This window comes from Nycticebus coucang, chromosome 4, assembly GCF_027406575.1.
Source record: "Nycticebus coucang isolate mNycCou1 chromosome 4, mNycCou1.pri, whole genome shotgun sequence".
NCBI classification, from domain to species: Eukaryota; Metazoa; Chordata; class Mammalia; order Primates; family Lorisidae; genus Nycticebus; species Nycticebus coucang.
The window spans coordinates 23,753,145-23,767,053 of NC_069783.1; the positions used below are offsets into that span (position 1 = coordinate 23,753,145).

Below are 13,909 nucleotides of genomic sequence, written 5' to 3' on the forward strand. Positions count from 1 at the left end.
TGGCGGGAGCCTGTAGTCCCAGCTACTTGGGAGGCTGAGGAAAGAGAATTGCTTGAGCCCCAGAGTTGGAGGTTGTTGTGAGCTATGACACCACGGCAATCTACCCAGGGTGACAAAGTGAAACTCTGTCTCAAAAAACAAACAACAAAAATAAACCCAGAAAATTACACCTTCATTTTTGGTGATACCTGGTTTTGATTCAAAGGCCCCCATTTTAGTAGGAGCCACACCTAGGTTTATACTTACACTATATGTGCAAGGTCAAGTGGTTTCTCTGGTTGCTCAGGAAAAACAGGATGCGGGGGCTCCCTCGTGGGTACACATCCCAAAGATTTACTAATTGCATGGCTCAGCTTCTTTGCAGGGGATTTCTGTGTCAAAGTAGAAAATAAGGAATTAATTCTTCAAAAGAATGTGATGACAAGTGTAGAAAACATCTTCTCAAATACAAACCAAGTTTCGTAAGAGTCAGTTATTATTGGGTCTTGCAGAAAGGAACCTGCAGTTGTCTCAAGGTCATTTTGGTCCCTTCATTTCTGCAGTTCCTATTACAAAGTCACATTATCAAGTAATGTTAACTTCCTTTCTGGACACCTCTATGTACTCTTTGCATGAACTACCCTTTTTGATGCTTCTGGTAAGATGTTAAAGTTAATTCCTCAATCAGAGTCACAGCTTTCTGATGGGCTACAATACTAAAAGGCTTGAACACATACGTTATGGATGTTTGCAAATTAGTTAAGCTACATCCCCAGTGTGAGGATATTCCCAAATGAATATGAGGCATAATATATTATGCTACACTAAAAGTACAAAAATAAAATGGCATACCAGTGCATTTCTTTGGAAGGTAGATTAATACACACCCAATCTAAAGACTACTAAGTCTAAGATTTAATAGTAAATATGCACTAAAGCAAACAATACGCCAAAATTAAGTTATGTGGAGCATTCACTTCCAAAACCCATATTTAAAGGAAGCTTTTATATAGAAAATAAAATGTCCACACAATTCCCTTTAAATAACTCTGCTGTCTGAAATTTTCTTGGCAGCAAAAAAGTTTAAATGTTTTATTCTACGATCTCTGCAGTTTATTACCATATGTGCCACTTTAATTGGAAAATAAAACTTGTTTGCAGCTATGTGCCTCATCAACACCACATCTCTGCTTGACTTTTATATGATGCTTGCTATAGAATTTTTACACAAAATAAACAAAACTCTGTTTGCCTTTAAGACCATATAGCTAAAGTTAATTAATGTTTGTTTGTAAGACTGAATAACACAATTTTTTCAGAAACCTTACATATTGGCTCCAAATCACCTACCACTATCCCTTACAGCTCATTAAATTCTGGGAAAAGTCAAGGTGTAACCTAATTTTCCGCAAATCGTATAAACCTAAACAAAGAGGAAATTCTGAACTTCTCCCCTAACTTCTTTCCATTTTCCCTCTGTTCAATAACTAGCTGTAATGTGACTCTGATTCTTCCCCTCTAATCCACCTTCAGCACTGCCCCCAGAGATCATGTCATTCTTCTTAAAATCTTTCAAACATTGATAATCACTCCCAGAATGAGATCTAAACAAATGCCTTCCTTTTCATACAAGAGCTTCCCCACCTGGCTCCTGCTGCTCTTTCCTTCCACCTGCGTAAGTGATGAGCTGCTCACGGTTAACCCAATACACAGAGTTCCGTTAGGTCTCCATACCTTGCCAAGTGCCTTTCCCAGGTCTCCTTTTCCCAACGATACCTTTCTGTAATTTTTCTGCTCATCTCCCAAGTCTGCTTGCAAGTGCCCCTACGTCACTACAGAGTAGGAGCTACATCTCATTTGTCTTTTTATTTCCAGAACCTATTCTATAATAGAATATGCATTTGAACAAAGTATTTGGCTAGATGAATTTTCTAGATTGCTTTTTCTTAACCAAACCACATAAACTTCATTTTTTGAGAATTATAAGAGAAGACATCAAAGAGAATAGTAATTCATTTTCATAACTAAACGCTACATCTGTAATCCATTAATTCATGCGATCTATGTGAAATGGATTATCGTACACACTACTTTGGCTCCATCAGAAGCAATAATAACCATGAAATCACAGGTTTCGGGCAGCGCCTATGGCTCAGTGAGTAGGGCGACAGCAGGTTCGAAACCAGCCCCAGCCAAACTGCAACAAAAAATAGCCAGGTGTTGTGGTGGGTGCCTATAGTCCCACTACTCGGGAGGCTGAGGCAAGAGAATTGCCTAAGCCAAGAACTGGAGGTTGCTGTGAGCTGTGATGCTATAGCACTCTACTGAGGGGGACAGAGTGAGACTCTGTCTATTAAAAAAGAAAGAAAAGATGCATGGACCCTGTGCAAGGATGACATGCAAATTCATGAAGCATTCCATATTAAAAAAAAAAAAGAAAGAAATCAGTTTCATGCATATATTTTATAATAATATTAAAGTAACTACATGACCATTAAATTAAAAAGGTTTGCCTTTGTCCTACCTAATATTCTTCAGCAGTATGTTTGTGACGCTCTTGAAAATGCTGTTTTAATTCAAAGTTTAGATTTAAGATTTGATCCAATTTCAAGCCTCAAAAACACATACAGAAAGGTAAAAACCAATCAAACTGACATCGAGGTTAATTCTAAATAATTAAAGCACATAAAGAGAAGTTCAATTTGTATGGACAGGAAAAACAATTGTAATAAATACATACAAAAATTGGACTATTAACTAAAGTTAAACCAAAAAGGATATTGCCCTGAAAATCTTAAAGCTATCCATTGAATTCAGTTGTTTAAACATATAAGTAAGTTGTGTTACAAAAAAGATTTCATAGAGGAATTATGACATCGACTGGAAGTGAATTTTGATAAAGGGTTAGTTTAGGAGGGTAATACTAACAAAGTCTCTAAGGGGCAGTGCCTGTGGCTCAGTCGGTAAGGCGCTGGCCCCATATACCGAGGGTGGCGGGTTCAAAACCGGCACCGGCCAAACTGCAACCAAAAAATAGCCGGGCGTTGTGGCGGGCATCTGTAGTCCCAGCTACTCGGGAGGCTGAGGCAAGACAATTGCTTAAGCCCAGGACTTGGAGGTTGCTGTGAGCTGTGTGAGGCCACGGCACTCTACCGAGGGCCATAAAGTGAGACTCTGTCTCTACAAAAAAAAAAGTCTCTAAGTGTAACTTTGAAAAATGTAAAAATGTAGTAAGTGCCAAGACAGATATCATCTCTTCTGTCTACTCAGCCCCCAGGACCAGGCCCTGGACTTGGGAGTCAATGACTAAACACCTAAGGAGATGAAGGGGTAACACAGGAAGAGCAGCAGTCCCGGTGTGGGAACTGGCGTCTTCTACTCTTCTTAAGCTACTTTGCCAGAGATGCTCTTTGGGATCCCTGTACTTCCCTCTAACTTGGACTCTAAAACTGACATATTGGAGAAGGCTTAGCTTAGAAAATCATATCTTACCCAAATACTCTTAGGAAATAATTTCCAATCTTTCTGAATTTTCAATATCTTAATCCACTTTTAACTAATCTCAAAACATTTCCTACCATTTCCTAAAAATACTACAGGTTATATTTTTTAAATATACAAGGATATAAAATGTATATGTACAATTTAAAAAGTTTTAAAATACCCATCTACCCATTATTCTGCCCGAGAACTAGATAGAACTTTACAGCCACTCCAAAGCTTCCCTGAGGGCCCTTATCCTAATGCTATATATATCTATCCCACCCCCATTGTGCCTCCTCCTCTCCTAATGATCACTGTCCTGGATTTTGCATTAATCATTTCCTTGATTTTCTTAATTTAGCAATTATGTATTAATAATACATTATTTGGATATGTTTAAAACCTACACAGACCTACATATATTTATTCTTCTGCAGCTTGTTCTTTTCACTAGAAGTTTTGTTACAACTCATCCCCGCTGATGCCTGTACTTTGAATTCACTCATTTATTTCACTGCTTGATGGTGTTTCATTGCTCAGTTACATCATAATTTATATATCCGTTTTGCTGCTGATAAACATTTGGGTTGTTTCCGTTTCTGCCTCATTCACAATGCTGCCATAACTTTCCTGCCCATGTCTCTTAGTGGCCATGTGTTGGAATTTCGTAAGAGTGGAATTATTTGGTCATAGGGTTATGCACATTCATTTTCACTAAGCACTGTTTATACGAAGTGGTTTCACCAATTTCCAGTCCCATGAGTTTGTGAGAAAGTTCCTTAAACTCCACATTCTAGCCAACCCTTTTTAGTGCCTGACATATTAACATTTGCCAAGCTGGTCAGTGATAAATTATTTTGTGGTTTTAACTTATAATTCCCCAGTTATTAAAAAGGTTGAGCATCTTTTTTTAAGTTTATGAGTCATATGTGTTCTGTGAAATGCCTGTTCCTGTCTTTGCTATAGGGTTGCACTGGATTGTCTTTTTCTTACTGATTTGTAAGATTTTAAAAGTATTTTAACCCTAGGAAAGTTACATCTTACAACTCCTATGTTGAGGCTTATTTCTCATTCTTTTATGTTTTTGATGAACATCTTTAATACTGGTAGTCCCAATTTAGCAGTATTTTGTGCTTTTTGCATCTTTAGAAATATTTCTCTTCCTGAGGTCATAAATACATTCCTCTACCTTATATTCTAAAGTTTTATAGTTCTTACCTTTCATATTTAAGTTTGAATCTACTTATAACTGATATTTTTTTATTAGTATGAGGGAAGAACTCAATTTTATCTTCTATGGATAATCACTTGTCTAAGAATCATTTAATCAATTGTCCACTGTTTCTTGCTAGGTATTCTATTTCTATCCGTGTAACAATATTAGAGATTTAATTAGTATAGCTTCCTCTTACCTGTTTAAGCAGGGCAAGTGCCCCAAACTTATGTCTTTCTTTAGGAATATTATCATTGTTCTTGGCCCTTTGCACTTCCACCTAAATTTTAGAATCATTTATCATTTCCCACAAAAAAATCCTGTCGGGATTTCAATGGGAACTGATCAAATGCATAGGTAATTGTGGAGAGAACTGACCTCTTTACATACCAAACACTCCTTTCTACAAATGTGTTCATTTTCCCACACATTTAAACCTTCTTTAATTTCTTTCAATAAAGTTTTAAATTCTTCTCCATAAAGTATCTATGCATCTATTATTTATTCTGAGTTATAAATAGATGTTTGTATCCACCAACCCTGCTTTTTCTTCAGTTGTGGTAACATGCACATAAAACTTACCATCTCAATCATATGTCAATGTACAGTTCAGTAAAGTGTATTCATATTGCTGTGCAACTAATCCCCAGAACGTTTTCATCTTGCAGAACGAAAATTATATACTCATTAAACAACTGCCCTTGGCACCACCACCACTACCACCCCCCCTCCCAGCCCCTGGCAACCACTGATGAATTTCTGTGTTGCTTCTGCCTCTTGGCCCTAGTGTTTTTATGAACACAGGTGTGCAAATAATCTCTTCGAGATCTTGCTTTTTTTTTTTTTTTTGCTGTATACCAAGAAATGGGATTGCTGGATCATATTAATAGTTAGATTTTTAATTTGGGGGAACTGCCATATTATTTTCCATAAAGGTTGCGCCATTTTACATTCCTCCAAAGTTCACAAGGGTTGTAATTTCTCCACATCCTCACCAACATTTACTTTGCAATTTTTTAATAGTAGCCATTGCAGTGGGTCCGAGTTCCTTGTGGATTTGATTTGCATTCCCTAATGATTGATGATTTTGATCATCTTTTCATATGTTTGCCATCTGTATACCATCTTTGGAGAAAAGTCCTTTGTTCATTTTTCAGTTGGGTTGTTTGAGGCTTTTTTGTTGAGTTGTAGTTCTTTATGTATTCTAGATATGAACTGCTTATCAGATATATGATTTGCACATATTTTCTACCATTGCATAGGTTGCCTTTTCACTCTTTCGATTGTACCCTTTAATACACAAACATTTTGAATTTTGATATAGTCTAATTTATCTATTTTTACTTTTCTTGCCCTGCTTTTTCTTCTTTTTTTGAGACAGAGCCTCAAGTTGTCACCCTGGGTAGAGTGCCATGGCATCACAGCTCACAGCAACCTCCAACTCCTGGGCTCAAACGATTCTCCTGCCTCTGCCACCCAAGCTGCTGGGACCACAGGCACCCGCCACAATGCCCGGCTATTTTTTGGTTGCAGCCATCACGAGGGCCCGGGCTGGATTCAAACCTACCAGCTCAGGTGTATGTGGCTGGTGTCCTGGCCGCTTGAGCCACAGGCACAGAGCCCCTGCTCTCTTAATTCTAATCATTTATCCAGTGATTCTTTCAGACTTTCTACATTGACAGTCATTTTCAAGTAATACTGTTTCCTTTCAATTCAAACATCTTTTATTTCTTTTCCTTGTTTTAAATGCTGCTTAGGATTGCCCATAAAACGTTGAATAAAAGTCACAAAAGCAAATCTCCTTGTTTTATTTTCTATCTTTAAACCAGTACTTTCAACATTTCACCAGTAAACATAAGGGATGCCATCAGATTTTCTAAATACCCTATATTAGGCGAAGGGAGTTACTTTTTCTCATAGATCACTACAGTATTCTGGAGATTTTTGTTGTTGTTTTGTGTCTGTGTGTTTAAATTATCAAGCCTTTCCCCAGTGTTCCTTTTAGTACTTTCATAGATAAGGAATCAACCTATGGGTCCATAAAGGGTAAGTGAATAAAGAAATAGTGGTACAGAGACATGATGGGATAGATACTATATATACCCATGAAAAATAATGAAATTCTGCAACATTAATAGAACCTGAGAACCTATGTTAAGTGAAATAAGCCAAGCACAGAAAGACTAATCTAGAACATTCTTATTCATATGGGAGAGATAAAAATTAAAAACAATTAATCTCATGGATATAGTCAGAGTAGAATGATGTTTTTCAGAGGCAGGGAAGGGTAGCAAGGAGTGGGTGGAAAAATAAAGTGAGATAGAGTGAATAATATTTGATAGCCCAACAAGGTACGACTATAATAAAAAATAAGTTAGGGTATACTTGAAAATAACTAAAAGTATAGGCTGGGCGCACAGAGGTTGGAGCACCAGCCCTGCATACCAGGGTTCGAGCCTGGTCTGGGCCTGCTTAACACTAGCACTTTTAGAGGCTGAGGCAGACAGATTGCTTAAGCCTTTAAGTTCGAGACCAGCCTGAGCAAGAGCAAGACCCCATCTCTGCTAAAAATTAAAAGCCGAGGCCAGAGGATTGCTTGAGCCCAGAGTTCGAGGTTGCTGTGAGCTATAATGTCACAACACTCTACCCAGGTTAACAGAGTGAAATTCTGTCTCAGGAAAAAAAAAAAAAAATACCAACTAAAAGTATAGAATTGGAATATTCCTGACACAAAGAAATGGTAAATGCCTGACATGCTACCCTAATTGCTTTGATTAATTCACATTGTACGCCTGAATCAAAACATCACCTGTACCCGATAAATACAATACCCTGTCCCTGGTATATACCCATAATGATTAAAAATAATTGTTTAAAAAAGTGGTCATTGGGAAAAATGGAAGTTGTATAAGAAAAAATAAATAATCAATGGATGTTAAGCTTTAGTAAGTATTTTGAGTCTTTGGAGATTATGAATTTAATCCATCAATTTGCAAATATGGTAAATTATAATAATACATCCTCAGTTGCTGAAATAAAACCAGTGTTGTCGTGATGTATTATCTTTCCTAAACCCTGCTGGATTAAGTTTTTCATTATTATTTTTAGGTTTTCATTTACATTTGTGAGTGAGAATGGCTCGTAATTATTCTTTTCTTGCTGACTTTGTAAGGTTATCCTAGTCTCAAAAATGAAATTGGTAAGGCTCATTATATTTTCTAGAATCTGAGAAATTTTGTATATACTGCAATCATTCTTTCATTTGAAATTTACGCAGTCATTCAGGCCTGGTTGTTTGCTCTGTGTAAAGATAGTGAGCTAATCCAACTGCTTTTATAATTATGCTACTACTCTCTTATTTGTTTGTTTTTTATTCCATCTTGAATCAGTTTGGGTAAGCAATGTTGTTTTAGGAATTTATTCATTTCAATTAGGCTTTTATTTATTTTTTGAGACAGAGCCTCGAGCTGTCGCCTGGGTAGAGCACCGTGGCATCACAGCTCACAGCAACCTCCAACTCCTGGGCTCAAGCTCGATTCTCCTACCTCCGCCTCCCAAGTAGCTGGGACTACAGGCGCCTGCCACAACACCCAGCTATTTTTTGGTTGCAGCCGTCATTGTTGTTTGGCGAGCCTGGGCTAGATTTGAACCTGCTAGCTCAGGTGTATGTGGCTGGTGCCTTAGCTGTTTGAACCACAGGCGCCAAGCCTCAACTAGGCTTTTTTTTTTTTCTGAGACAGAGCCTCAAGCTGTTTCCCTGGGTAGGGTGCCCTGGCATCACAGCTCACAGCAACCTCCAACTCCTGGGCTCAAGTGATTCTCCTGCCTCCACCTCCCAAGTAGCTGGGACTACAGGCGCCCGCCACAACACCCAGCTATTTTTTGGTTGCAGCCGTCATTCTTGTTTGGTGGGCCTGGGCTGTATTTGAACCCCCCAGCTCAGGTATATGTGGCTGGCGCCTTAGCCGCTTGAGCCACAGGCGCTGAGCCCTCAACTAGGCTTTTAATAATCAAATGTATGGTTTCCTTATCTTTTTGTTATTGATTTCTCAGGGAATACAGTCTACATGATACTAATTCATTTTGAGGCTAACTTCATGTGGTCAATTTTTGTGTGTTTGTGCAATCATTAATTGATGGATACATTGATATTTTATAAATTCTTCACTTTTTGCTTTTTTTTTGCAGTTTTTGGCCAGGGCTGGGTTTGAACCCGCCATCTCCGGCATATGGGGCCGACGCCCTACTCCTTTGAGCCACAGGTGCTGCCCTAATAATTCTAACAATTGTTGACAGAGGGATGTTTAAAATTACCAATTCTGATAATGTATTTCACAATTTCTTATTGTGCTATTAACTTTTAATTTATATACCTTATAGCTGCATTAATAGATGCATATTAGTATACAAATGTTAATTTCATTTTTTTATCTTTGGTAAATTCTATCTCTGATAAAGATTTTTAAATTGTGATCATATATACATTATATAAGATTTATCATTCTAACCTCTCTGGTAAAGATTTTTGCCTTGAGGGCGGTGCCTGTGGCTCCGTGGGTAGGGCACCAGCCCCATATACGGAGGGTGGTGGGTTTGAACTCGGCCCCGGCCAAACTGCAACAAAAAAATAGACGGGCGTTGTGGAGGGCGCCTGTAGTCCCAGCTACTCAGGAGGCTGAGGCAAGAGAATCACCTAAGCCCAGGAGTTGGAGGTTGCTGTGAGCTGTGACACCACAGCACTCTACTGAGGGCGATAAAGTGAGAGTCTGTCTCAAAAAAAAAAATTGAAACACTTTTTCTAAGATTAATATAGTTTCAACAAACTTCTTTTGATTAGTACTTTGCCTGGTATGTCTTTTTCTTATGCTTAACTTTCAACTTTTCTGTGTCCTTATTTTTTTGCTGCCTTTTGTAAACAACCCAGAGCCAGATTTTTAAAAACATTCGTTTGACAGCTGCTTCTTATCTGGAAAATTTAGTTCATTTACTGCTTGCTAATATATTTATATTCATTATTACAGCACATTATGCCATTATTTGTTTCATTTTTTCCTTTTTTGTCCTTTTAAGGTTTGTTTTACTTTTCTCATTTTATTTTCCTCTTTTAGCAATTATACTCAGAGTCAACTCTTCTAGTAGCTGCTTTTTTGTTGTTAGGTGAAAGTAACACTTATGGAGAACTTACTGTCAGGGACTTGACAGATGCTTGTCACAAGTACACAGTCTCATTTAATCCTCATAATAGCTGTATGACTTAAATGTTGACAGTCTCTATCATACAGGTGCAGGTATTAAAACTCAGTGCAGAAACTGAAGGTCATATAACTAGGCCTGTTTTCTCTTTCCATGGTACAACACAGCCTCTCAACAAGTAAAATTATTCAGAGAAAGAACACAGAGTGATTGGGAGAGACAGCCGGGGATAGTGAAGCATCCTAATGAGTTAGAATGAGACACCCAGGCCCAGTGGGGGATGCCAAGTACCACACTAGGGGGTCACATCAGTGAATCAGGGGTGGGTACACAGAATTCCCATCTGAGGGGCAGACTCCAAGGTGAGGAGCAGGAGGTGACTTCAGCTGTGACTGCTGCGCGTGCTCCTGTGCCAAGGGTGAGACTTCTTCTCCTAAGATATTCCACAAAAACATTCATTCTTCTTTTTTTTTTTTTTGTGGTTTTTTTTTTGGCCGGGGCTGGGTTTGAACCTGCCACCTCCGGCATATGGGACCGGCGCCCTACTCATTGAGCCACAGGCGCCGCCCAACATTCATTCTTCTTGAGCTCAGTTCACTGTATTTTCAATCATCCCCATACTAACTCCTCGCACATCACAATCTTCAGCGCAGGGTATATGCTGATAGGCCCTGACACTTGGGAGCTTCACAGCCTAATGGAAAAAGCTCAGGATTGGTGCCTTTGAGGCCATTTCTGTCATTTTCACTTCAATTCCTCTGAGTACAACATCCTGAGCTCCAAGACAGGAGGGGATCCAGGCAGAAGAGTAACCCCCAGTGGAGGATCCTTGGTGCAAAGCCTGTCAAACCCTCAGACAAGTCAGGAAGCTTCTCTATTTTTTTTTTTCCAGATTATTACAGGACTACAAATATTTTGGCTACATGAATTGTCTTTTGTTCAGTTTAAATCAGAGTTATAAGTGTCCCCTCACCTGGATAGTGTTCACTGTATCTAATAGGTGTGAAATTTACCCCTCCCCCCTGCTTGGTTTCCATTGAGTTTTACTACCAAATGTGCACATGGGCACTGATTAATTAGTTCCAATTTAATATTGAGTACATGTGGTGGTTGTTTTTCCATTCTTGTGAAACTTCACTTAGAAGAATGGTCTCCAGTTCCACCCAAATTATTACAAAACATATTAATTCACCATTTCTTTTATGGTTAAGTAGTACCCAATGATACATGTACACCACATTTTACTAATCCATTCGGGTATCAATGGGCATTTAGGTTCACGCTTCCACATCTTTGCAAGTGTGAACTGTGCCACAAAGAACATTTGAGTACACGTCTTTTTGACAAAATTACTTTTTTTTCCTTTGGGTAAATACCCAGTAGTGGGACTGCTGGATCAAATGGTAGGTCTCCTTTTAGTTGTATTTCCGTACTACTTTCCATAGTTGGTTGTACTAGTGTGCAGTCCTGTCAACAATGTATAAGTGCTCCTCTCTCCCCACATCCACACCAACACATGCTGCCTTGGGACTTTTTCACAAAAGCCATTCCAAGGAGTCAGGTACTTCGTTGTGGTTTTGATTTGCATCTCCCTGATAAGAGACACTGAGCATTTTTCCACGTTTCCAGCCTTTAGGCTATCTTCTTTTGAAAAGCTTCTGTTCACGTCTTTTGCCCCCTTTTTTATGGGGTTGATTTTTTTCTTGCTGACATGCTTGAGTTCATTACAGATTCTGGTTATCAGCCCTCTATCTGTTGTACAGCCTGCAAACATTTTCTCTCCTTCTGCAGGTTGTCTATTCACTCTACTGATTGTTTCCTTGGCTGTGCAGAAGCTTTTCACCTTAATCAGGTCCCATTTGTTAATTTTTGTTGTTGTTGTGATTGCCTCTGGGAGCTTCTTCATAAATTCTTTGCCAAGGCCAATGTCTGAAGAGTTTTTCCAACTTTTTCTTCTCACCCTGAACTTTCAGTTCATTCACTGTTCTTCAGCTACATCTACTTTGCTATGCAGCTTATCCTGTGTAAGTTCATTTTAACTACATTTTTCATTTTCGCTGCTACCTATTTATTGTTTTATAATTTCCACTTCTCGTATTATGCATGAAAGTCTATTTTTGGTTCTCTGAGGAAATCATATGTACCTACATCTAAGCTTTCCTTCTGATTGCTCTACTTCCTGGGGTACAGAGAAGCTCTTGATATTTCACATTTCATAGGTTCACATTGTATATTGTTGTGCTAGGTTTCCCCTGGGCTTTTGTGGTTCTTAGCCATGCAAATGTCCCACAGGACCACCCACTCACAGCCTTAGTCAACGACGGCCCCCTGAACAGATTCCACCAGGAAAGAGTCACAGAGCAGCTTCAGGGTCCCAGCAGTGGTGCCTCCACCAGGCAGTGAAAGCAGCTCCTTTCTGCAACTTCTAATTTAATATATATGCCTCCTTAATTTAAAGATGTCTTGTGACTTTTGCAATAGAACAGTTCTTGTTTTTAATACTGAAAGAGGATTTATTAATCTAACAATGCTTTATCATTTCTCTGGTTTTGGTGTAGAAGAGGTCAACCATCTTCAAACTGGATCTATGACTTCTTTAAATATGATCTCTCTGCATCCTCTTTAGCCTCTGGAACTCTTACTAGATGGTACTCCTCAATCTATTCCCTCATAATTTAATTTTTTTCTATTACTTTATAATAGCAATATGCTTAGGAACAATTTTCTACTCTGGTTTCCAGTTCACTACAAACACTGTTAATCAGCTCATATATTGAATTTCTTATTTTGATAATCAATATTTTAATTTATACAATCAGTACTTAATTTTGGTAAACTATAACTGCTTATATCTCTCCAAGGATTTAACTGTACTTAATGTAAAATCTACTTCCACTTATTCTATTAATTCTATTTCTGAGAAAAATAATTCTGCCAACTTCCCTGGTTGTGTTCCTCTCACTGGGTGACTCGTAACTAAGTGCTCATCTTTGTAGTCCAGGTTTTCTATTCCGATGATCTGCTCTACCTGTGTGCACTGAAGGGACAGAAGGTGGCACCTCATAGAAAAGCTTCGCAGCTAGTCTTAGCAAGGGAATTCCTGTTCTCCTGGAATCCATCAACGCCTGGAACCCTGTCCTGTCTCTCCAATCCAGGCTTCTGCACACACTATACCTACCAGAGCCAACCTCCACGCTACAGTCACCCTGTCACTTGCTCTGGGCCCCACTTGAAACGTTGAATGTCCAACACTTGAAACACTGTCTCGATCCTTAAGCAGCAATACTTTCTTTGTCCTTGTTTTGGACCAAGGTTTCCTTTTACAAATGGTTCTCACCTAATTTTCATGGGGATTCTTCTGTGACTGGAGCCTACTAAGGGTTTTACCTCTTTTTCCCCCTCTAGTATACTTGAAAATTACTTTTAAAATTCTAATCTTTTTTTCTTCTAGAGATGAGATCTTGCTCTGTCACCCTGGTGGAGTGTAGAGCATCATCACAGCTCTCTGCAGCCCCAAACTCCTGGGCTAACGTCATCTTCCTGCCCCAGCTTCCTAAACACATGGGACTACAGGTGTGTACCACCATGCCCAGCTAACTTTTCTTTTCTTTTTTTTTTAAAGATTGGGTCTTGTGGGTGGCGCCTGTGGCCTGTGAGTAGGGCACCAGCCCCATAAACTGGGGGTGGCAGGTTTGAACCCGGCCCCAGCCAAACTCCAACAACAAAAAAAATAGATGGGCACTGTGGTGGGCTCCTGTAGTACCAGCTACTTGGGAGGCTGAGACAAGAGAATCGCCTAAGCCCAAGAGCTGGAGGTTGCTGTGAGCTGTGATGCCTCCGCACTCTACTGAGGGCAACAAAATAACACTCTGCCTCTAAAAAAAAAAAAAAAAAGGATGGGGGTCTTGCAATGTTCTCTAGGCTAGTCTTGAACTCCTGGCCTCAAGTGATCCTCCTGCCTTAGCTTCTCAAGTAGCTGGAATTACAGGCATAACCCACCATGTCTGACTCTAAAAATTCTAATCTATAATTTCTAAGTAT

General features: G+C 39.1%; 1 protein-coding gene across 15 annotated transcripts in view; it reads right to left on the minus strand.

Annotated features, from left to right (window-relative positions):
• The window catches only part of DTNB (dystrobrevin beta), a 278,523-nt gene that overhangs the window by 141,449 nt on the left and 123,165 nt on the right, over positions 1-13,909 (minus strand). For all 15 annotated transcript variants that reach the window (XM_053587758.1, XM_053587753.1, XM_053587759.1 and 12 more), the window contains one exon: positions 247-371. In XM_053587758.1, the coding sequence (XP_053443733.1) occupies positions 247-371 (125 nt within the window). The remainder of the gene's footprint in view (positions 1-246; positions 372-13,909) is intronic.